At 44.0% G+C, this 23,887-nt stretch overlaps 2 protein-coding genes across 4 annotated transcripts in view; both read right to left on the reverse strand.

Moving 5' to 3' along the window:
• Positions 1 to 4,582: 4,582 nt before the first annotated feature.
• Positions 4,583 to 8,868, reverse strand: c1qtnf5 (C1q and TNF related 5). Its single transcript, XM_020708292.2, has 3 exons — positions 8,248 to 8,868; positions 6,228 to 6,466; positions 4,583 to 6,148 (listed from the first exon to the last, which is right to left on the reverse strand). The coding sequence occupies exons 2-3, from the start codon at positions 6,451 to 6,453 to the stop codon at positions 5,628 to 5,630; spliced, it is 747 nt and encodes a 248-aa protein (XP_020563951.1). The 5' UTR covers positions 6,454 to 6,466; positions 8,248 to 8,868; the 3' UTR covers positions 4,583 to 5,627.
• A 97-nt stretch (positions 8,869 to 8,965) lies between these two features.
• kmt2a (lysine methyltransferase 2A) overlaps positions 8,966 to 23,887 on the reverse strand; it is a 36,031-nt gene continuing 21,109 nt past the window's right edge. For 2 of the 3 annotated variants that reach the window (XM_011482583.3, XM_011482582.3), the window contains exons 19-34: positions 23,688 to 23,825; positions 23,446 to 23,604; positions 23,234 to 23,345; positions 23,070 to 23,148; positions 22,785 to 22,945; positions 22,324 to 22,476; positions 19,558 to 22,204; positions 16,848 to 19,475; positions 16,108 to 16,176; positions 15,735 to 15,961; positions 15,571 to 15,645; positions 15,319 to 15,493; positions 15,106 to 15,213; positions 14,939 to 15,019; positions 14,657 to 14,786; positions 10,267 to 14,580 (exon numbers count right to left, since the gene is read on the reverse strand). In XM_011482583.3, coding sequence (XP_011480885.1) covers positions 14,305 to 14,580; positions 14,657 to 14,786; positions 14,939 to 15,019; positions 15,106 to 15,213; positions 15,319 to 15,493; positions 15,571 to 15,645; positions 15,735 to 15,961; positions 16,108 to 16,176; positions 16,848 to 19,475; positions 19,558 to 22,204; positions 22,324 to 22,476; positions 22,785 to 22,945; positions 23,070 to 23,148; positions 23,234 to 23,345; positions 23,446 to 23,604; positions 23,688 to 23,825 — 7,218 coding nt within the window. In that variant the 3' untranslated portion in view covers positions 10,267 to 14,304. Of the gene's footprint in view, positions 9,034 to 10,266; positions 14,581 to 14,656; positions 14,787 to 14,938; positions 15,020 to 15,105; positions 15,214 to 15,318; positions 15,494 to 15,570; positions 15,646 to 15,734; positions 15,962 to 16,107; positions 16,177 to 16,847; positions 19,476 to 19,557; positions 22,205 to 22,323; positions 22,477 to 22,784; positions 22,946 to 23,069; positions 23,149 to 23,233; positions 23,346 to 23,445; positions 23,605 to 23,687; positions 23,826 to 23,887 lie in introns of those variants that run through there. The other variant, XR_002291524.2, reaches the window with a different exon arrangement.

The following is a 23,887-nucleotide window of genomic DNA, read 5'->3' on the forward strand; positions in this document are numbered from 1 at the left end:
CTGATCTTCACTGGTGTCCATGGATTACATGAAATCTTTCCACCTTTATCCACCTTTGTCATGGTAGGGAGAACACGTCAATGTAAGGGTGGGGTCATTTAAGATAGCACAAGGGATAAACATTGCTTTTCTTCTAACTGTACACCTGAATATCCACCTTTCTTCTCTCCTTCATGTTAACCAACTCTTTGGTTATTCCTGTCAAAGTTCCCACATTTAAATTTCTACTCTTCTGGGTTTTAACCCTTGTGGTATCCTATGACCCCACCCTTACATTGACGTGTTCTCCCTACCATGACAAAGGTGGATAAAGGTGGAAAGATTTCATGTAATCCATGGACACCAGTGAGGTTCACAAATCATTGAAGAAAAAGGTTCAGAGCACTGTCTAGTGGGTCTAGATGACCCAACTCCCAATGTTAAAGTGCCTAGGATAGCACAAGGGTTACACTCATCTCCGTCTGACCCAAGGGGTCGTTCCTGGGAATGCCCCGACTCCCTCATCAGGCTATATTGTCTGGTTCTATCCTTGTTCTCTGGCCTTCCCCTCCTCTCCTCTGCCCTCATCTCTAGCTTCAATCTTTGCATGCTGGTGGGCGGGGTGGCGTCTTCTAAACCATAACAAGCTCTCACCTCCCAGGGTTTTTATCCATTCATTAATTCATCTACTTCACCATTTATTCCCTTTCGGGGTCACGGGGTTGCCGGAGCCTATCCCGGCCACTTGGGCGAAGGCAAGGGATGCTCTGGACTGGTCGCCAGTCTGTCGCAGGGTAGAATATCCTCAATCACACATCCATTCACTCTCACACTCACACCTATGGACAATTTAGAGTTGCCAATCAACCTATGAAGCATGTTTTTGGACGGTGGGAGGAAGCCGGAGATCCCGGAGAAAACCCACGCATGCACGGGGAGAACATGCAAACTCCACACAGAAAGGTCCCCTGTTGATGTGTTTTTCAGGTCCACCAGCCGGGACTTGAACCGGGGGCCTTCTTGCTGTGAGGCAAGAGCGCTAACCACTGCGCCACCGTGCAGCCCCGGTTTTTATCCATCACAAGAGAAATTCTGTCAGGATCAGCGATGATCTGTGATAAGCTCCATGTCAAAATGTTCCTGACAATTTTTAGCAGGATTCATTCATGTTCATAAAAATGAAGCTATATTTGGTCCATAAAAAAACACCTCACATCAGTTAAAAGCCAGACATGCACAGTAACCCAAAAAGTGCTTTGGTGTCTCATTTTTTGAATTTATCTTGAGCATTTTTTTCCATGAAAACAGTAATTCTCTCCAAAGATGGTAGTGTTTGTAGTATTTTTCTGTCTATACATAAAACATTGTGGTGTGTTCTTTTATCTCTACAACCTTTTAAAATTTTGACTAATCCCCCTGGTGTTTAACAGTTTCCTTATTTTATTATGATCATGCAGATCTTAATTTACGAAAGCAATATTTCATTTGTTTTTGAAAAGAACTCTTTGTGATATCAGTATTACACTTCACGTTAGTAATAGAATAATAAAAAGAAAAATACTGGTTGAATTTATTTCTGTGTGATTGTTTTTTCTTTTATGCATCATAGCATTTTATTAGTAATGGGATTCAAACACATTTGGACAGAGGACTGACTGAAGTGGTCACTTTGAGCATGCGCGACATTGCCCCCTGCTGGATAAAATAACCCCCTACTGCAAACTGCAAGGTTCTCAAAATCCAAGCTTTATGATGTCACCCCTTTAGCAGATTTTTTTTCTACGTGATATTTTTTCATATTTTTTTTACATTTATTATGTATCCTTTTTAGTAGAGGACAATAACGTAAAGTTATTTGTTTCAAGGTTTTAACATTAAGGTTTGATTTGTTCTTGAATGTTTTGCAAAGAAATTATAAGCATTGCCAAATAAAAAGAATAATTTTCCCATGAAAATCAAATACCTATTAAGAACAAGAAAGCAGTGAAGCAGAAAGAATGAAGAGGACAGGTTGAAAGTTTAGAATTGCCTCTATAGGTATTGGGTATGAATTTTTTTAGCATATTGACCTTAAAGTCTCATACAGTCCACGGTGTTGTGGAGGCAAATGTGAGGGGATAATGCCTGGTCAGAGCTTGTGTTGGTTCACGCAACATGACAGCATTTCTGAAACACCAAACGAAGCAAAAAAATGACTTTCACAAACAAAAAATCCCAGACTTCAACATATTTTAACCCTTGTGCTATCCTATGACCCCACCCTTACATTGACATGTTCTCCCTACCATGACAAAGGTCGATAAAGGTCGAAAGATTTCATGTAATCCCTGGACACCAGTGAAGATCACAAATCATTAAAGAAAAAAGGTTCAGAGCACTGTCTAGTGGGTCTAGATGACCCTACTCCCAATGTTAAAGTGCCTAGGATAGCACAAGGGTTACAAATTAAGTCCCCCTAACATTAAGTCCTAATGATAAAACCAGATGTGCCAAGTCTTGCTTTAAAAGATAATTTTGTGTCCCCCTTTATTTTATTTTTTAATGTAATTGCAGACTACAACAGCCCAGACACAGTTTCAGATGTCAGGAATTTGTGCCAAGCATTGAAACTGGTCATAACGTATTTAATTTACACCACAGAAGCATGAAGCCTGCATAAGGTCATATAATATTACTGTAATAGGATATATTCTGACTCTGTTTTCAGAGAGGAAACATTAAGATTTATCAGCTGCATAAATTTAACTTCAATCTATCTTGTTTGATGATTCCTCTGCTCTCACTGAGGTTTCATGGCACCTCAAACACATCTGCCAAACAGAAACTTAAAACCTGCTCTGGTTCTGGAGGGGATGTGACCGTCTGCCTCAGAGTTTTCCTCCTACTGTGAACACATGACGATAACGGATTGATGCCAGTGGAATGATTGATTCCCTCCTTGCCACTCCCAACCCGCCCTGAAGGGAATGCGTTTGCACATTTGGAGCCTAATCATGGGCGTGAGTCTCAGACTTATGAATGTGGTAGACACAGAAAGGCTGCCAGAGGCTCGGATCTTGTCAAAGTTGGCTTGCCTAACTTATTAATTAAGTCTCAATGACAAGGTCAAGGGAGGCAGATTTGTTTGAATGAAGTGGGACGACCGTGTCATCACAGCTGGAGAGGGTGGGGAGCTGATGACCCGGGTCTCGTTGAAATGTAGCGTGTCTCTCTCAGTGTTTGGTGGACTCATTAGGCAGAGGTAATCCACAACCAGACAAATGTTTTCCAGACTTTTTCCATGTGGGGATTTCATTCGGGAGCTTTCTGCTTTGGGTTTAGGAACCAAAAATGAAGGTGGAGATTGTCCTTGAAAATGCAGACTTTCCACTTGTTAGCCAGACATAGATGTTAAGCAAGTTTGAAACGTTTCTGCAAGGTTCATTTTTTATTCTGTAACTCAGCTGGTTCGGTGTGAAGACTGCAATAGAGTAACTCCTGTAACCCTTGTTCCTAGGCACTTTCACGTTTGGAGTTGGGTCATCTAGACCAGTGTTTTTCAACCAGTGTGCCGCGGCACACTAGTGTGCCGTGGGAGATGGCCAAGTGTGCCGTGGGAAATTGCCCTCATTAACTGATCTAAAAACATTTCCCATCTCCAGGATTTTAGCTCTCTGTTCATCCAAACAGGCCCTGATGAAACACTGAGGAGTTAGGAATATAAAAGATCGTAAAATACCTTTTCTTTGCGTTTATTTTATTTTATTAAAGACATTTTGATAAGAATGACGTACCGCGATTCAGCTGCACCTTCGGCTGTATTTTGGAAAAGTCCCGTGTTGGGGGGGTTAATCACATGTCATCGGTCTGACCAATCAGAAGTGCTTAAAGTATTCACTTCCTTGTCCCGATTTAGCTCGTAAAGTCGCTCAGTTCTAACAAAAATACCAGCTAAAGCTCGTCTTTAGCGGTGTAGCTTTCCACAGAATCCGGTATCAGACCGTGGAACAAGTGAACAAAACAATGAAGCTCCGAAAACCGATCTTCGGCCGTTTTATGCACTACATTTCCCATGATGCATTGGGTTGTGAGAGTGACAGCCCAAAAGGAGATCTGTTGTTAAACGTCTTGAAACTAACGAACACACAAACTGTTTTTAAATCTTCTAACTTAACTTTTATTGCATCTTTTAGAAAAAAACAGCTGCAGTTTCCAGCTTTTTCTGTAACAATTATCTCAAAAATGCATGTGAGATTGTGGAGGGGCTGTAGATCAATACAGACTATGAGTTTCTCCTTTTTTTAAATTTTTGGATGCTGGTGTGCCGCGGGATTTTTTTTAAGGTTAAAGTGTGCCGTGGCTCAGAAAAGGTTGAAAAACACTGATCTAGACCCACTAGACAGTGCTCTGAACCTTTTTTCTTCAATGATTTGTGATCTTCACTGGTGTCCATGGATTACATGAAATCTTTCCACCTTTATCCACCTTTGTCATGGTAGGAAGAACACGTCAATGTAAGGGTGGGGTCATCTAAGATAGCACAAGGGTTAAACATCTCTGTTTTTATTTCATGTGAATTGGTTGTATTAAAATTATTGTTCAGATCTGATGAAATAAACAAGTGTAAACTTAGAAAATCTTTTAATGAATGATAATGTTTTCACACAGACACTGAATCCTGAAGCTAAAGTCCTTTGTAGCTCAGCTTTCTTTTCCATGGAACCAGTTTTCAAACACAAGATGGAGAGGAGAACTATCAACCCTGTTTAGAATCAATTATAACGAATCCATTTATGCTCTTATCTCACGATATCCCTTTCAGGTCGGGGTCGCGGGGTGACTGGAGCCTGTTTGGTGAAGGCAGGTACACCCTTGACAGGTGGCCAGCTTGTTGCTGGACACACAATCACTCCCACACACACCTAGAGAGACTTCAGAGTAACCAAATAACTTTTTAAGCATGTTTTTTGGCTGCTGGAGGAAACTGATGAAACGGATGATTCAGCACTGAGTTTTAATGCAATTTGTATCAATAAATGTAGCGTCATAATCTGTGAAGAGTTGTAATATATACAGTAATGACTGAAACTTTTAATTGAATGAAATGAAATACAGATAGAATGACTTCAAATACCTATGTTATCAGTAAGAGAAAATATGTATAAAATTGTGTGTTATGTCTCTTTATGTCTTCTTTTCTTTCCAGAGAAAGTTGTCAAAGAATTGGAGGCAAAAACAATAAAAATCCTGTCATTTCTAACTCTGTTTAGTTTAGTCAGTCACCTCCATTTCAGGGTTGTTTTCAATAAAACGCAGCTTATGGCAAATGGGATGTAAAAATGAGTCTTTTCCCTGTCATTATTATAAATTGCTCTTTTTACAGTTGTGACCTTTTGCATTTGTGCCTCAGTTTCCAGCATGATGAGGACTTTTATTCCATTTGAATAATGGCTTTCATCTTTTCAAAGCTGCCAAATCTGCTGATCTAAAAGCATAGGATCTCCTTAGAAGATCAACAAACACCTTCAATTGGTGTGGGATTATTGTGCCTATTTTTTCTAACATCTGTAACTAACAAACAAACATGTAAAACTGTCTGTATACGTCATTGGATCTAGAAAAAAGAAAAGTGAAATAACACAAACTTGGACCTCATTTTCCACATAATGTTAAGCAAACACTGCAGAATTTTTCCAGTCTGAGTTCACCAGGAAGCCGGAGAAGGTGCTGTCTGTCTTGGTGCTGGAGTAAAAGCCGTTGTATTCAGAGAGAGCCATCTGTACCCACACCTGGTCACCAGGAACAAGGTGAAGCAGGGAGCCCCCCGATAGAGATGCTGGTTTGGGCCAGCTGCCGTAAAACTGAAAGTAAGACGCCTCAGCGTGGCCGTTCTTCATCAGGTCAAACTGAAGGCTGGCCCGGTAAACTGTGGCGTGGACAGCAAAGTAGTAGACCCCAGGGACCTTGCAGGTGAAGCGTCCTGTCTCTGCATTGTAGTCACCCTGCTCGTTTAGCAGGATTGTGTCAAAGCGAACGGCATCACCCACACTGAGGGGCAAGGGTAGACCCTGAGACAGTTTGGCGCTGAAGGCTGATTTGGGCGCCACTGCACACTCCCCATGCTGCCCCCTTTCACCCTTTTCTCCAGGGTTTCCTTTGTCTCCCGTCAGGCCTCGCTCTCCTGTTTCCCCTGAAGAAGAACACAGTTATGTGAACGTGTTGGTGGTAACTTCGGTTCATTCTCCCAGACTTGAAGTGAAGTTGGGTACCTGAGCCCCCTTTGTCCCCCTTCTCCCCTTTCTCTCCCGGAGCAGCATCCCTCCCATCCCGGCCATCTCTGCCCGGCTGACCGGGGCTCCCATGAACTCCAGGAGACCCAGGGATCCCAGGGTGACCAGTGCACAGACTGGGAGGGATCTGGTTGTCCTCCAGCTGCTTGGAAAAATGTACTTGAAGAATGAGGAGGGACTGAAGCAACAATCTGAGTGAATCCATCGCAGACGTCAGGCTTCGAGAGAGAAAAAGGTTGCATTGGTTAAGGAAACTCTGAAAACAAAAATATTTATTGAACATCCTAAAAACCTCAGGATGTTTAAACATCTGGTTCCTACAATAATATGGTCTGAGATCAAACAATCCATTTAAAATGGAATCATCAACACAGAAGCTGTTATCTTCTGCTTCATAATCATGATTTAAATTGGATCTTTAATTAAAATTTAAACGTAAAAAATGTGTAAACCAAAAGATAATCTCCTGGCCTCCTCAGTTGGTCAAAGTTAAATTAAATTATATGTAAAATAATTTTGCTCTGTGCACTTTTTTGTAAACTGGCCTTGGATGAAAAATTACTTCACATAACAGAGTGTGCACTCATGTCGAAACACTTCCTTTGGCCATTTGCTAATCTGGAGCAGTGTGTTTTTTCAACACAAAGCCAAGCAACAATCTTTAAAGCAGCTACTAGCGTCCAATATGAAAGCAAAGAGGCTTCACAACAAAGAGCAGAGTTTGAAGAAAAACACATAAAGCGTCTACAACAACCTCCTCATTCCCATTGTAAAGCACGGTGTTGGAAGGGAGGTGATGTGGGCTTGTGGAGATTCTTGACAAAGATTTTTTAAGCTGTGGTCATAACATATCTGCAAAGTAATATATATTATTTAAATCTACAATTAATCTTTTTAGAAGGCTGAATCTGGAACTTTTCTGTGTGGAGTTTGCATGTTTCTCCTCGTGCATATGTGAGTTTTTCTCCTCCCAATGTCCAAAAACATGCTTTGTAGGTTGATTGGTGACTCTAAATTGGCTTAAGCTAAGGTGTGTGTGTGTGTTTGTGTGGCCTCTTGACAGGCTGGCGATCTGACCCCGCCTTCACCCAACAGCGACCAGGCCATGCAACCCCATGACCCCCAAAGGGAAATAGTGGGTTAGGAAAATGGATGGATCTTTTTCAGCAATTCAAGCTGACCAAAGTGTTGTTAGAGGCGCTTCAGATTGAAATCACAAAAACAAGCAGTATGGAATCTGCAGAGTCCTTCCTGCCTCTGCCAGGAGAACGGTGGGTATCCCATCTTCACACTATACTGTTACTTCTCTGTAACAGAGGTGCAAGACAGATGTTCTGCTGTTTAATGCGTGGAGGGTTTGCATAAATGCTGTATTGACATAAGTTTCTGTTGAGTCATCATTATTTGTTTCTGAAGTGTTCTACAGTCACATCTGTCCAACAGCTCACCACCAGCGGAGTTCAGTGAAGAAAGCCTGTCAACTCATTTACACAAATATGCTTTCTGGAGAAACAAATGCTGCTAATTTTGTCCAGTTTTTAATCCAAAAGCTTGAGAGAGATTAACAAAGTGATGCTAAGAATGCACAGTGCATCTAAAGAATCTGTTGTTCACCTTTCAGCATATCTTTTCTGTGTGAATCAGCTTTCACTGATTTGTACTGGTGATTTGGGCAGAGATTTTTACGCCAAACGCCCTTCCTGACACAACTCTGTATTTTATCCGGGCTGGGGGATCGGCACAGGGGGACCCAGACTTGGGCCACTTGCGGCCCCATAGTTAGAGGGGTGAAGGGTCTTGCCGAAGGACCCACATTGGATAAAGCTTGACGCATCCCATGGGATTTGAACCCTGGTTTCCTACGCACCAGTCCTACACACAGGCAACTAAACCATCCAGCCGCAAACTAAAATGATGGAACGATGCTCCAAAACTGATGTTTCTTTGTTTTTTGTAAAAACTACATCCAAATTTAGTCTCCACCTCCTCTGTAACTCACCTGACCCCACTACCAAAGGGTTAAAAGGTTCCCAATTCCTGATTTGTTCCACTTTTTTATATCTGGGACATGTGAGGAGCCCTATTTTCATGCCGTCATGTTGTCCTCTGATATAAGAAAACTTTCTTGGGCTTGTTGAACAACCTGAGAGCAAAAGTGAAATCACAAAATAGAGGAGCAAAGCAGAAGGAGGAGTGACTGCTGTTTTTCTGACACTCTAGTGGTAAATAAGTCGCTGAGTGATGAGAAATGCTGCCAATCAGCAGGTTTCCTAAGGAGCTGCTGGAGTTTTTACATCCACAACAGCTGCAGACAGAGGAGAGAAACTATGAGGGTGGAACAAAGAGTCAGCATTCCTGGTAGAAGCAGGGAGCAGACGAGAACACAAATATTGGGGAGTCTGAGCAGCTGTCTGCCCTCACAGTTCAGGCCCCATCAAGATTTAGTTCTGTTGTTGAGAAACGCCGTTCTCAGACCTTTTCAATGTCACAGAGATTTTGTCGTTACATAACAGTTAAATGCCACCAAAAACAGGCAAAAAGTAGTAACATGAACACAACACTGAATTTATTTAAAGAATGTTTAGTCTTTCTTTGCTTTTTAAACAAAGACAATAGCTCAGACAGGACACACTTACTGGTAATGCGGTTCATGTTTGTTGGCAAACGACATTTTCCATGCTTGGATTGATGAGGTTTAGCTCCAGAGAGAATCAAAACCTTACCAGAATGCTCAGGAACTGCTTCTTCTGGTGCTTGTGTGTGCTGCGCTGGACCAAAAGATTCCCTTAACCAGAAAAAAAAAAAAAGTTACAAGGAAATGGTAATAAAGTCCCATTAAAACTGAGCAGGGAGAGGAGGAGCCATGTGTCCAGAAATGTGATGTTAAAGCAGCGCAAAAAAAAGCCAAATAACTTGAAGGCAGTGTGAGAAAATCATTGAGGAGGGAGGGATTTAAGGAGGAATAAGCAGTCTAAAGGGGAGGGGGACACATGTTTGCATAACGGTCCTCCTCTGGACATGACCACAGAAACTTCAGAGGACTGCGATCTGAACAGCCAGATGCCCCACAATGCTCTGGGAGTCAGCTGTGTTTTACAGAATTTGAGGTGAAAGATGCAGCACGGAATACGATTTCCACATTTTTCTCTGTGCTGACTCAGATGGGTTCACAGTTGCTCAGTTTAGATGTTTTTACTCCAAAAAAAAAAAACTATTAATAGTAATTCTCTTCTTTATATGCTTCGTCTTGCATCACCCTGATCAATAAGCTAAGCATCCTGATCTTTTCCTCCATCACCAGCTTCATTTCAAGTTTGCAAGACTGTTTGAGTTTTATATGACAGAGAAAACTTTCACTTTTTGAACACAATAATGAGTTTCCACCATTCACTCAGGTAATTAATGAGGCATTATGGCCAGTGAGTTCAGAGGCTGGTTTTATGGGGATCTGCAGGAAAACGAGCTTGTGCTTGGTGTTTGAGCAGTAAAACGGCTTTTATGGGAGCAGAAAACCCTTTTAAGCACAAAACTCATCCTTTTTTCTTCTTTTTTTTTGTAAAAGTGCGCTCCCTGTGAAGGCAGCAAGACGACACCGAGCTTCAAACGTTTAACGAGCAACACATTCAGCAACTTCTACTACAGCCACTTCCTGTTCTCTCCTAAAATGATGACGGAGGGGCATTTACCTCCATACCATGAAGCAATTCAGCAACTTCAACCTTTAGCATTGGAAAAGCCGTTTGTCGTGTCAAATCAGAAAAAAATAAACAATAAAAAATAAAAAATGTGATGCTAGTTTTGATTTTAAAACACGAGAGCCGATGCGATCAAAAAGCAGACAGAGCAGAGTAAAGGAGACATGTTTATTATTTAAACTATCACTTAAATAAAAAAAGTGCATAGAAAATAAACATGATTAGAAACTTTTCTTTTTACACTTATGTACAACTTTGTTTCCTAATTATACATTCAACCAAGTAGTTTGTAGTTTATTTTCACATGGTGGTTTTCCTTCATATTGTTGATGTGTATTGAAAAAAACAAAACACTGTTGAATGGGAAAATATATATATATATAGATGTATGACTGTGGTGAATACCGTTATTACAGAGCAGGGGGGGGGGGGTTTGATATATGACAAAAGATATATTCAAGGCAGTTAAAAAAAACAAAAAACAAGCCGTTCATGATCTTACTTCCTCCCCCCCCCCCCCCCCTCCTAGATAGGAAGACAACGTCTATACACAACAAGGAAAAATCTACAAATACAGGCTAAGTACTCGTCCCACCTCCTCCTTTTTCTCGTAAAAAGTACAAATCTGGGTAAAGATGCAGCCCAAAATAAATAAATAACAGGTTTTTAACATCAACGTTTCTTCAGCATGATGACTTTCTGGTACGACAGTATATGACAAAGCTTCTGTGGAGAGATGGTTTGTCTTTCAAAGTGACCCAAAAAAAATAATTTATCCCCCCCCCCCCAAAAAAAAATAAAATTGGTGGTATTTTCAAACTTCAAGTCAGCCTTTTTTTGTTTGTTTGTTTTGTTAAATTTACGTCCGTCATCTCTGATACCCCTGTTAAAACATACAAAACATTCACTATGACAACTGGGGGGAAAAAAAACAAAAAAAAAACACATAGTAATGAAATCCAATCAAATGTCTGACTTCAGAGAAGTTCACAACCACATTAAAAACATTTCTCATCACATTAAAACCGTTCTGCTCCAGAGAGAAAAGAAAAGCGGCGCCGCTCCTCGCTGGTGGAGGAGCAGCGCCGGCACGGCAGAAAAGTGGTACTGAATATCCATATACAAAAGAATGATGCACGTTAGCTGATAGTACTGTAACACAAAACCATTATAGGTACATTGAAACATTGCTTTAACCGTTATAAATCTGCTGTTTTGCTACGGTAACTAAGTTTGTCTGACCATTCCATATACTATAGATACTAAAGTACAAGAAGTTACTATGCATGTTTCTGTATAATGTTGTCAAGTATTTATACTATAATTACAGATCATGACGGAGAAGGGCCACTGGTGTGGCGTGGAACAATGTCCCGAGAATCAACAGAAGCTGGTTCCTTATTGGATTCGCTTCATTCTGTAAAGTAAGTGACTTCTTGTTGACCCTGAAAACGCAGAAGTGGAGCTTGTGAAGTGAGAGTCGTGCCCAGAGCCCTTCGCGCCAGTAACTGTTCCGCCCACCGCCGCTGACCGCTCTGCGGTGGACAGAAACGGCGCTCCCTTCAGCTGCTCGCGCTTCCGGTTTCTTCCTGGTGCGGAAAAAAAGGAAAAAAACTGCTGCTGGAGCCCACTTTTCAGGCCTCGTCCGCGTCTTCCATGTTGACCGGGGGGGGTTGCGCAAGAACTCCAAACAAATACAGCTGACGAAGCTTCAACATCGTGTGAAGGAAGAATATACATTCATTGTTGACCTTAGCAGCAGAAACTCAGCGGGCCCACAGTCGGTGCCGCTGTACGGGGCCGCTCTGCCAGCGGAGGAGCCTCAGCCCAACGGTGCACACGTTGCACCAACAGGAAGGAGAGGGCTGCTGGTTCAGTCCCTGCCCTCACTTTGCTGAAGAGAAAGAATCAAGAGAAGTGCACTTTGCTGCGGCCCCCCAACAACCCCAAAGAGCCGGGTGCACAGACTCAAAGCGTCCCAGCTGACCGTGAGTGCTTGTGGTTTCAGGGAAAGAGATGTTTTTCCTATGTCCATTCAGTGCCTGTGTCACAGCTAAAGTGCAAACCTTTCAGGGGTCATATTTCACCTTAAGTTCACAGCAAGGGGGCAGTGCGGGAGGAACTGCTGACGGCCATGACGTCCCAACCAAACCGGCATGAGTGGAAAACGATAACGGGGGGGGGGGCAAATTGCAGTCACAGACTTCAGATCAAACTGTGGACGCCAATTGTCCCGCCTCAATATTCCATTCAAGCCTCATTAAAAAAAAACAAAAAAAAAAACAGCTTTAAAAAAGGACATGCTCACTTACAACTAAGGCAAACACCAAGAAGACACAACCGAATGCATGTTTTCCAAATGCTGGTGAGCCACGGACAACACAGATCACAGATGGATTCAGAGGAGATCTGCAGCCGACTGGAGTTTATGGTTAAATTAAAGGCACCTCTTTGTTTCAGGGTCTGCAGAGAGAGAGACTCATCACCGTCGACCGGTGGGATTCTGCCGAGTTTAAAAAAAACAAAACAAATGTGCACGCTTACTTTAGTGCCAGTTGACCCATGGTGTGACTGCCTGGGAGCAGCCAGTAGGCAGACTGGGTGTGGGGCTGTGGCGACAATAAGGCTGGAGAAAAGAGATATCAGCAAACGACCAATAATCCTACCTCTCTCAAGTGCATAATAATAATAATAATAATAATAATAATAATAATAAAAAGAATTCACATATCTGCCATATCACCAACATAGAAAAGAAAAAGCTCTGGTAAAACGGCCTGGGGTGAATGAAGAGCTACTGGTGGACTGAACTTAAAAAGGGAATCCCCTCACAGACCAGCGTCAGTCTTTGGAATTAAAGAAAAAAAAAAAACATTCAGGCTTTGAATTTAAAAAACCAAAAAATAATGTTAAAAAGTGGAATATAAAACAGAGACAAAGCATTAGTGTTTGTAAACCTCTATTTCCTACAAAAATGGCAATTAAAATAAATACAATTTTAAAAAAATATATAAATACCATCATTAAGTGCTGTGAACAACTGTTTACTTTCTTCTTTTTTTTTTTTTTTTTTTAGAAAAATATACATTATTTACATTTTGGAAAAGTAAGCATATTTCCCTGTCCGTAATAAAAAGACAACAAATAAAAAAACAAATAAACACTTTTCTCATGATAATATTCATCGCAACAGGTCAAGAAGAAAATTCAGCTTAAGGGCTTAATGTTTGGTTTTCCTGCTGCTGTAATTTGGAACATAACTGGAAAGTTCAAGTTTACACACACACACACACACACACACAAATAATCGAATTCAAAACAAAAAGCAGCATGCACAAATGTGCAATACGCCTGTCTGTGCAACTTTCCAAAATAAAGAAATGAATCAATGACACCGAAGCACAGCAGTGGGTTTCTCTGGTCCCATGCTTGTCAGTCCACCAGAACCTCTAGCTGCCTGGCCCTCCCCAACAAGAGACTTCATCTCCTCCACAGCACATCCAAGTTGCTCCCAAGCGGTCAGACTCAAGTTCAATCTAATACCGTTTCATCCCAACGACAAAAATCAAGTTTTGAAAAACGTTCTCTCTTTTTTTTTGTGGACTTTCTTCCCTCGTCTGTCCTGTAGCTAGAGCTCCCTCTAGTGTTTCCATCTGTTCCGCTCAATCGCTCGGACCTCCCTGCTTCGGCCGAGGAGAAGCTCCCAGTAAACTAGAAAAACCACTAAAGGCATCAGGGCACATTCAAACAGGGAGATCTGAACCACGAACAGCTGATGATAAAACACAACACCATGAATTCACTGTCAATCTGAACGGCTAACCAAATGTCCCCTCAGCAAATTGCACTTTGGTGGAAAAATGGAACCAATTTGTTCACTTTTTTGTCATTCTCTGTTCACATGAGCAAATCTGCACATATGTGTTGAAATATGCTATGAAGGGGAAACTTTTGCACTTTGGTGGAAAAATGGAACCAATTTGTTCACTTTTTTGTCATTCTCTGTTCACATGAGCAAATCTGCACATATGTGTTGAAATATGCTATGAAGGGGAAACTTAATCATCCAAATATAAATAAAAGTTAGTATTGCGATGCTGTTCCGTCATTACTGACCTCTTCCGAAGAAATGTCCAATGCCAAATTTAAAATAGACTAAAGGAGGCACATCAGATGGAATGGCCCATCCTCCAAAAAATGGCCCTTTCTGCATATAAAGTATGACCCACAGCTGCTGTCTCTTCCAAATCTGCAGAAGAGGGTCTCTGTGGGCCGGACCAATACGTTGACATGAAGCCATGGCAAAGCCTCAGCAGGGTGTTGGACGCTGCTCTTCAGAGAAGTATAGGAAAAAATGGCCATCAGTTGAGAAACTTGCGACACTTCTTGGTGCCGCAGTTGCAGGGCAGCTTGTTGCTGGCGTCCTCGATTGGGAACTTGTAGTCGTAGGTGAGCTCCTCTCCGCAGCAGATGCGGCGAGAGGCAAAGATGACGATGTGCTTCTGGCCGTCCACAGTGAGGACCCTGGAGTAGCAGTTCGGCTCACAGGAGTGGTTGATGAAGCGGGCGGCGTTGCCGTGCACCGTAGCATCCACCACTTCGTAGTCATCGATGCGAAACATGTAACAGCCGATCCCCTTTGGAGAGCAAAGACGGTCATTTTAACACCAAGCTACAAATAAACCTTCGTCTATGGTACCGAAACGCTCTCACCTTTGCGTCATAGTATTTCTCCCGTTTGTCAGTGAGTACAGACCGAATTACATTCCCAGAATATTCAATGACCATCTCCCCGGCCTCAATGGTTTTCTTGCAGAACAGACCTCTGCCATGAATAGGAGACCTGCAGAGAATCAGAACACCATTAACCAGGGGCAACACATTTTGACATCATCTTTCATTCTTTCATGCCTGTTTTTCTCTTTTGAACCTTGAACTTTCTTAACTTTCAATAGAAAATCTAGCAACATTCACAGAAAATTGTTGTGGTCTAACCTGTAAACTCCAACAGTTTCCTTGGACATGGCCTTGAGCTGTTTAAACCTGACAGCAAGCGGCAGCTCCATGGACGCTCGCCTACAATCACAGATGAAAAAATAAACAAGACTCTGAGAAACTACGCTTTTGGGTCATTTTAGGGGAAAAATAATCCGGAGACATACCTAATGATCCTGAGCTGACCTTCATCCTCCTCTTCCTCCTGTGGCCTGTATTCGGGCGGCTGACGATGTTTTGAGGCCAGGAAGTTGAACATGTCGAACACAGACCTCCTGGAGAGAAAAAGCAGAGCCATGATCAAAATACGACACAGCCCAAAGAGATTTCATCGGCATGCTGCAAAAAACCTGGGTGCTTGATGCAGTTCCCTTCCTCACCTGTGGTGGATTTCTGCACGGGCAGAGCCGTGGGGATTGAGGGGAGGGTCTTCGCTCTCCTCTGGTTTGTGGAAGCGAAAACTGTAGCTTCGGCAGTGTTTGGAACCGCACAGCTGCTCCAGCAGGAAGACCACGGCTTCATGAACGATGCCAAGCATCCTCAGTCCGTTCACACCTGGGATGAGCAGAAAAAGACCGTTTCATGACTGACATCTGTAGTTGCTTTTTGTTGTCATGTGAATGAGCCCTTACCATCGAAAGAGAGGTCGCTGAGTCTTGCGTGGGAGCGAGCCTCCTTCACCTTATCCGTCAAGCACTTCCAGGCATCTGCACAAACAAGGTCGCATTTCTTTCTCAAACAGTTGTCCTCTTTCACTGACAAATTAAACAAGTAAATTTAGCCATTCTGGTCTCACCTTCAATACTCTCAGAGCGAATGTGGAAGCCATCCTCACTACAGATTTCAAAGATGATTCCTTTTTTGGGTTTGCTGTCCGTGCTCGGATCCTCGACGTTGCTGTCCTTGTTGGGTGGTAGCGACACAGGAACAGACACGCCTCTTCCAACAGGGCACGCTTTGTCTTTTCCTACTGGCTTCCCTGGTGCAGCAGTCCCTTCAGGTGACTTCTTGTTACCAAGAACACTACGCGAACAGGTCAAACATTAAAAAACATCTTTATGAATAGTTTGAAATTTGATGTTTTTATTTATACATATTCACCAACAGGCCGAAACCCATTAATAGGTGAATTGGGAAAAAAAAATGTCATTCACTCTGACACGGTTTACCTTTTGCTGGTGGTTTTTTCTGAGGGCTTGGCTGTGTCCATGGGTTCAGGAGAGCTCAGGTCTTTGGAGCTACTCAGAAGAACGATAGAGAAGTTTCAGTTAGAATCGTATTTTTATGAAAGTTACTTTAGCAAAGTAAAATAAGCCTTTGATTACTTAGTAAACTAAATTTTTTGAAAATAAGAATGAATCCAATTACATGGATTTATTGCCATGTCTGGGAAACCCCATCTCCTGGGGCAGGTCAATTTTAGAGGAAAAAACTAATAAAACTAGTTAAAAATGTTAAAAACTGTGCTAACAAAGTGGGCACACTGCAAGAACTAAATCTTAAGAAGGTAAAAAGAACCTTGTTTCAATAAAAAAAACTTTTTTTATTTCTTCTTTTGCAAGAAAATTGATCTCATCAAGAAAGTTTTTGAATAGCAGCAGGATGTTTTTCTTGGTTCGACCATTTTTCTTACCCCCAAAGATATCTGCCAATGGGGTAAAAATGTATGACTTATTTCTAAGGAGCCTGTTTTTGCAAGAGACCTAAAGAAATCACTTTAGAAGGTGAATATTCACTACTTGGCAAAGACAAACACAAGAAATGATATAAAGGACAATAATATAATACTGGGGGCTGCTAAAAATGCAGCCAAAAGAAGCAGAATTCCTATTTAATTTTAAGTTAAATTGTATTTTGTCAATGACTGAAATGGGGAGGATAGGTTTCATGAAAACAGTGAATTTCTCACCTTGGCTTTAAGATTGGAAGCTGCCCTGCAGGTTTGTTGACTTGATCTTCTGCCTGTGAGGCCTTGAGCTTTTTGCCACTGCTTGAGTCCAGGCTCTGCCTGCTCCTCTTCACCTTCTGTTTGCTCTTCTCTGAGAGTGCGCCTGATCCCGCTGTGGTAGAATTGAGTGGCCTCTGCTCCGACGATCTCACGATGGGTGTTGTTCTGCTACTCTGGGAATGCGCAGAGGGGAGTGCTTGAGTGAACACTCCGACGACACGTCCTTTGGCGGGGCTTTGAGGTGTAGATGGGCTCGGGGATAAAGCAACAGTGTTGTTTGCACAGGAGTCCACGGTCTGCGCTCTACTAACAGGCTGGGACTGATGTTGCAAGTACAGGTTATTAACCTCTGTCTCTCCCTGCCGGTTGACGGCCATGGTGATGGTCTGCTGAGTAGGCAGGACACAAATGCTACTAGCGATAGATGTTTGAACAGGAGAGCTAAGTTGTGACATCAAAGTCCCCGTCCCTGCTGACTGAATGACCACCGGCTGGTCTGACAGGCCCAGACCATGAGGACCTGCTTTAAAAAGGAGGTTGCTGATTGGCCCAGTGATCTCAGTGGATCCAAGAACAGGGGTGGAGAGGGACACCGATCCAGGTGCAAGAAGGCCAGCGGAGCCACTTGGGGGCACAGACACAACATTCAAAACTGACTGACTGGGACTGAGGCCAGAGACGGTACAAGGTATCAGATGAGTGGAGGATTCGTGACCCATAATTCCAGACTGGGTGGTACCAGGAATCCTCTGCTGTAGCAGGGTAGTGGGGTCCAAGTACATGAACCCCCCTGATTTTCTTTTGATAATATTGGGAACCTTGCGCTGGGAAGAGGACAGGGTGCTTAACTCGACCAGACCACTCGGTTGGCCGGGGATGCTCGCAGTGATCTGTGGGGAAGACAAGTTGATGAGAGTCATGTTGGCGGGGGCCACGTCAGAGGGCGCCAGAGTGGGCTGGCTGCGAGAGCGGCTCGCCTTTTTGCTTTTCCTTGGCAGGCGAGAGATGGGACGCTTCTTGCCATGAGCCGAGGCAAGCACAGCTGGGGAAGAGTTCATAGAAGAGGGGCTGGAAACGATGGCGACACTAGGACCCAACTCGTGTGGCCGACCAGCTTCTGAGACAAGAATCTGGGACTGGTCATGCGCCTGAGAGGGAAGACCAATGAGAAGACCGGAGGTGGTGCTCGGGATTCCTGTCTGGAAGCCTGTCTGTGTGGGTCCTGTGAAGGCGTGAATCTGAGAGGGGTGGGGTATGGTGCCCAGGACTTTGCCCCCACCAGGAAACATAGGCTGACCTGATGATAAACCAGTATTCAAACCTGTGGTGAGTGTCATGGAGCTTAGCACTGTGGGTGAAGCAGTGTCCATCACTCCTGTGGCGCTAATCTTTTGAGTGACTCCGTTAGGGACAGTCTGAAGGACGTAAAGAGGCTGGAATTGCTGATGGACCACGATGAGCTTGTCTGGGCCTGATTTGATGACAGCAGGACTGGAAACCTGAGTCTGGGAAGGTCCTGGTCCAGGCACCGGACTGGGGCTGCCTGCAGTGGTCACAGAAGCTGGGAGGTACTTCTGACCCTGAAGGGGCATTGATGGAGAACTTGGCAAACCAGGGGTACCCGGATTCCTTGGAACATCCTGGCTAGCTGGAGCTTCGTTCACGGGGCCGACAGCAGGACTGGCAATAAACTGTTCAGGAGTCATGTGACCTTCTGTAACCTGAGTCTCCCTGTTTCCCAAAGCTGTGCTGTTATGCTGGTTCTCAGAGGGGGACAAAGCTGGCCCCGCTGTTTTCTTACCCCCACTCTTTTCTCCACTGATGGTCTCCGAGTCAGAGTTTAGGCCTAGAATAGTACGGTTTGAGGTATTTGAGATAAGAGTCCCGGCAGAGTGGTTCTGACTTGTGCCGACAGTGGGGCTGCGTGTGGTCAAGACGGACAGATCTGAGGGCAGCTCCAATGGAAGATAAGGCTCTTCCACAGAAATGGAGCTATTAACACTGCTCTCCACAACCCCTCCGCTTTCACCACTCGCTAGTGGCTGTGGAAAGTCACCAAACAGCATATCTTTAGGCCTGTTGACATCCACTCCTACATAGCTCTCATCCAGCAGTGGCTCAGACTGCTGACCTAAAGTTGGCAAAGACATGGACTGCGTGTTCAACACAAACTCCATGATATCCGATGGTAAAATATTCCCACAGTCGTCGCTGTTGTTGTTGTCGGAATCTGATTTAAGCAGGTCTGTGCTGAGGGTCAGTGGAGTGTCCAGGGGGTCCTGGGCCTGACTCTGAGGCTGGGACTTGACACTACCTCCTAGAGGAAGGCAGTTTTCCTTCTGGTTCCTTCTGCTTTCCCGGGTGTTGCTGCTTACGGCTCCGCCGCAGCTGTCCGCCTCTTTGCTTGAAACGTGCGCAGCAGTTTTCTCTGTGTGCCTTTCTCTGCCCCTTCTCTTTGGAGTAATCTTGTGAGGCGTGGACGTGGAGGTGGCCGTGGTAGTCGTGTTGCTGGTGGTGCAGATGCTGGTGTCACTCTCAGAGCCGTCATCAACACCGTCAAGCTGGCCTATTTGCTGCTTGCCAAGGGTCCTGTCAAAGACAAAACACAATGTGTGAAAAAAAAACATTACAACCAATGCAAAATCATGGTTTCCAAAGTGAGTATACTAACAGAGATCCCAGCATGTCCGTCTCTGTTTTTTCTTGAACTCTTTGTTGCTGCTGCTCCTCATCTTTGAGAAAGCGCTGGAGCTGGGACCCCCTTCCGAGACATTGGTCTAATCCTTCTATAGATGGAAGGCCCTCGCCGGGATTGATAATTGTCCGAGTGAAGTTGTAGTAGTAAGGATCTTTACCCCTCTGTTTCATTCCACTATCGTCATCCTCTCCACTTTCCCCTGATGAAGATGAGGTGCTTATATCATCTGCTCCATCCACCTGCCCTTCCGCTGACTTCTTACGACTGCCTGTCCTCCTCTTCACCACAGGGCCCGCTCCGTCACCACTGCCATAGAAGGGAAGGTCCTCTTCCCCATAGGAGCGGACTCCATAAAGAGGCGTGAGACCAAAGAACGTGTTGGAACGGGCACGAGCGCTGCGGCGCGGGTACCGCCGCTTCGCTGACCCTGACCCGTCGCTGTCATCTTCGTGATGTTTGTCATCCAAACTTCTGTTGTGGTCGTCCTCTGGGCCGTCGTCGTCTGCGCACTCGGTGAGTAGACTGTGGTGATCTCGGAGCTTGTTGCTTGAGTAGTCTTTGTGAAGCTCGTGCTCCTCTGCTTGAGTCCGAGTATCAGACTCCGAGCTGTCACTGCTGCTGGCAGATGGGGATGAAAAGAGGGCAGAAAGGACAGAGCAGTGAGTTGTCTGTCCAGCAGCAGCGGCAGAGGAAGTAGTGCCAGTGTGACAGGAGGATGGGGAAATGCCTGCAGCTGTGATAGTGCCATTAGGGTCAGTCATTTTATCAGTCTTCAGTGGAGTTGGGGTAGAGAGCCTGACTGATCTCTTTTTCTCTCTGGAAGCCAGTGGTAGCTGGTTAGCTGCCTGCTTAATATAAGACTGAACAGTGGTGTTTCCACCCGTCTCAGCTGCTAAACTAGTCTGCTGCAGCTGCTGCAAGCTGCTCTCCAGACTGGAGCTGTTCTTCCTCTCCGGACAGCTGTAATTGTCCCTGCTCTTGGAGGACGACCTGTCCCCTTCCAGGTTAAAATGCTTCTCCCCCTGAGCCTTCCCGTGGGCTTTGGTGCTGTTCCCAAGCACTTTGTTATTGCTGCTGTTGTAGAAGCTGGTGCTTGAAGCATGCGTGTTGGAGCTGCCAGAAGCTTTTGTGTTATTGTTGAGAAGTGGCATTTTGTTACTGCTGTTGCTGTTTGGAATGTTCTTTTCTCTGTCTTTGGACACGTCTCTGCTGCCTGCTGCCTTAACTTTGGGGTGCTTGTCTTTGGCAGTCGAAGCTGCATTTGGAGAGGCCAGGGGCATGGTGCCTCGTTTGATAACATCTTCATCTGCTGACGCCTTTGACAACCACTGAGTCTTCGCAGCTGCTGCTGTGGCTGGACCTGATGCGTGTTCATTTGATTTCCGTGTGATAGACTTCTGCGGGGAGCAAGATTTTCCAACAACAGAATCTTTTTGGAGTGGAGGTGGGACTGCATTTCTTGTGCCGCTGATGCTGTCCTTTCCTGAAGCGAGCCTTTCTTTGCTTGATGTTGTGTTGGAGTTGAAAGAGGGACGGTGATGAGACAAGAAGTTCAGGCTTGCAGACACATCTTGGTCTTTGCCTCCATGTTTCCCCTGCTTGTCTACTTGTTTGTTGCTGCCACTTCTCTGTAGACCTGAGAGAACTGCAGTGCCTACCGGAGGAGAGGACTGACCACAGCCTGCAGGAGCCAGTCTGGAGCTCTTGTTCTCAGTGCTCATTGGTTTGCACTGGCTGCCTGGGTTAACTTCTTTCCCTGAACCAGTTTCTTTGATTCTCTCTGTGTTCCTATAGCTGGAATCTCTTGACGGATGCTTACCTTTATCAGAGTCTCTGCTAGGAGGTCTGTCTTTCCCTTGACCACAGTCTTTTCCTGTTTCCCTGCCATACTGCCTGTGCTTGTCAATGTTTCTCATTGCAGAATCTTTACTGAGAGATCTAGTTTTGTCAGAATCCTTGTAGCTGGGGTCTCTAGAAGCTGATTTGCTCTTATCTGTCTCTTTATTGCTGGAATCTTTGCTCACTTTTCTTCCCATGTCAAGGTCTCTGCTTGCTGGTCTTGGCTTTTCTGAATCTTTTGAAGGATCTCTACTCTGAGGTTTCCCCCTGTCTGATTCTTTTAGACCTGAGTCTTTACTTAGCGGCCTCCTCTTTTCTGGGTCTTTGGTTGAATTTTTGCCCTTGTCGGATTCTCTTTGTCCGATTTCGCTAGACGATCTGTTCTTGTCAGATTCTTTGGATGGGTGATCTCGGTTTGAAGTCCTGCTCTTGTCTGCGTCTCTCAAACTCTGCTTTTTGTTTGGCTGTCTATATCTCTCTTCAGAAAGGGGCTTTCCTCGATCGTTATCTCGCTGGGCCGGGATCTTAGCTGAGTCTTTGCTAAGGTGCCTCGACTTTTCTGGGTCTCTGGCGGGGGAGGGTATCAGAGGAGGAGGTGAAGTAAGGGGCCGGGTTAAAATCTGAGCTGCAAAAGTTACACCTCGTTGTTTGTTTAACTGATAGGACGCAGGAGACAGAGAAGGGGAGCTGTGACGTCTCGACTCGATATTCTGAACACCAGCATTCACCAGGGAATCCCCAAATGTCATGACCTCCTTGCCTTGGGGTTGCACAGTAATCCCTAAATGAAAAAACAAATCTGTGAAAAACTTGGACTGCTGACATCACTCTAAAACAAATGAGGAGTATTATCTGTAAATGTACTTGACATGAAACATTCTAATGGCTCCACATCAGTACCTGCAGATGGCATGAGCTTGGGGCCGAGTGAGCGTGGACAAGGCGGGTAACTGGGGTGTCGGTTTCTGGTATAAACCCTGAGCTTGGGGGTGTTGGCGGGAGACAGTGTATCCGAGCGCCTCGGTGACTCGAATGGATCAGGAAAGTCTACATCTGTAAAATAAATCATACGAAAATTTCACTCTTTGCCGTTATTAAACCAGTCAAACATCTAAAAAAAATCAAATGCATCTCTGTCTTCAAAGGTCCCACCAAAAAAACACAAAAACAAGGCCTGTTATAACTAATCAAAAACCACTGCTGACAAGCACTAAAAATGTAAATGATGGAAATCACCAGATACACATAAATGTTCTTGAAAAAGTAAAGTTTATTTCAACTCAATCTTTGCAATATACTTTGTCTTGATGAGCAACTCTACCATTATTCTGATGTAATGGAAGACAGATGTCAGGCTTTACCTGCATTGGGAGGTGGGCTGTGTGCAATAGTGTAATTCTCTTCAGGAGTCATCGCACTCTTCAAGTCAGAATCTCTCACAGGAGGGTCGCAAACTATAATCCTACAAGTGTAGACACATCGCTTTCGAGCATCTAAGGTACTCCAGTACACCCTTGAACACCTGTAAAGAAATATTGTTCAATTATTTCACAAAAACTACTATCAGTTTTTTTGACAGTCCTTTGTGTTTTCTTGCAGAGAAGAAAAGCGCTGACAGTAGAATGAATAGAAAAAGTGGAACTCACTGGTATCCTAGAGGAAAGAGTTTGCGTTTGCAGTCTGAGAGTTCAGTCAGTATTCCCAAACAATCAATTTTCATGGATCCTGAAAAAAGAAATGTTGTTTGAAACAATTCGTACAGATAGTTGAGATAATCCAACAGAACAAAACTCTGTAGTCGTTTTCGTACCTATCATCATATGGACGCTTTCTGGCTCCAGTCCCGCCAGAAATTTCCTCTTAAAGTTAATCCCCTCCATGTCCACTAGGATTCTACGAGTTACCTCAAACCCTGATACCACCTTGAGAAAAATAAAACAAAACACTTGGGTAGAAGAATGCAGAACAGTTGTGGGAATGTACTGATAGTGGCTGGTTAAAGAGTAAATATGGCTTCCTTACCTCTCCTCTGATGACATCCCTGTGTTTTGGACAGTAGATTTTTTTGTCTTCCAAGAAGGTGCACTGACACTGGCGGGCGCACATGAAATGGTAGTTCCGGGTGCAGGAGGTGAAGCAGCAGCTAACTGTAGCCCCTGTTTTTTGGCACCTTTCACAGCACTGGATAATAAAAAAAATAAAAAAAATATTTAGATTGGTATTCAGAAACATGTCCTAAAGGGATGAGTAACTTGGCATTTTACCATTTTCTTTCCCCTGAGAACAGCCATGTGAACGTTTTTCAAAGATGCATCATCATCTTCAAACACCTCAGCAGACCAGAGAGCACAGTTGACATGTGTCCACTCATTCTGACCGATGTACAGCAACCTGCCACACTCCTAAAAGATTCATAGAGGTCAAACACCTTTAATCCCATATGTCTTCAAACAAATCAGAGTCT

The sequence above is a fragment of the Oryzias latipes genome, chromosome 13, assembly GCF_002234675.1.
Source record: "Oryzias latipes chromosome 13, ASM223467v1".
NCBI lineage: Eukaryota > Metazoa > Chordata > Actinopteri > Beloniformes > Adrianichthyidae > Oryzias > Oryzias latipes.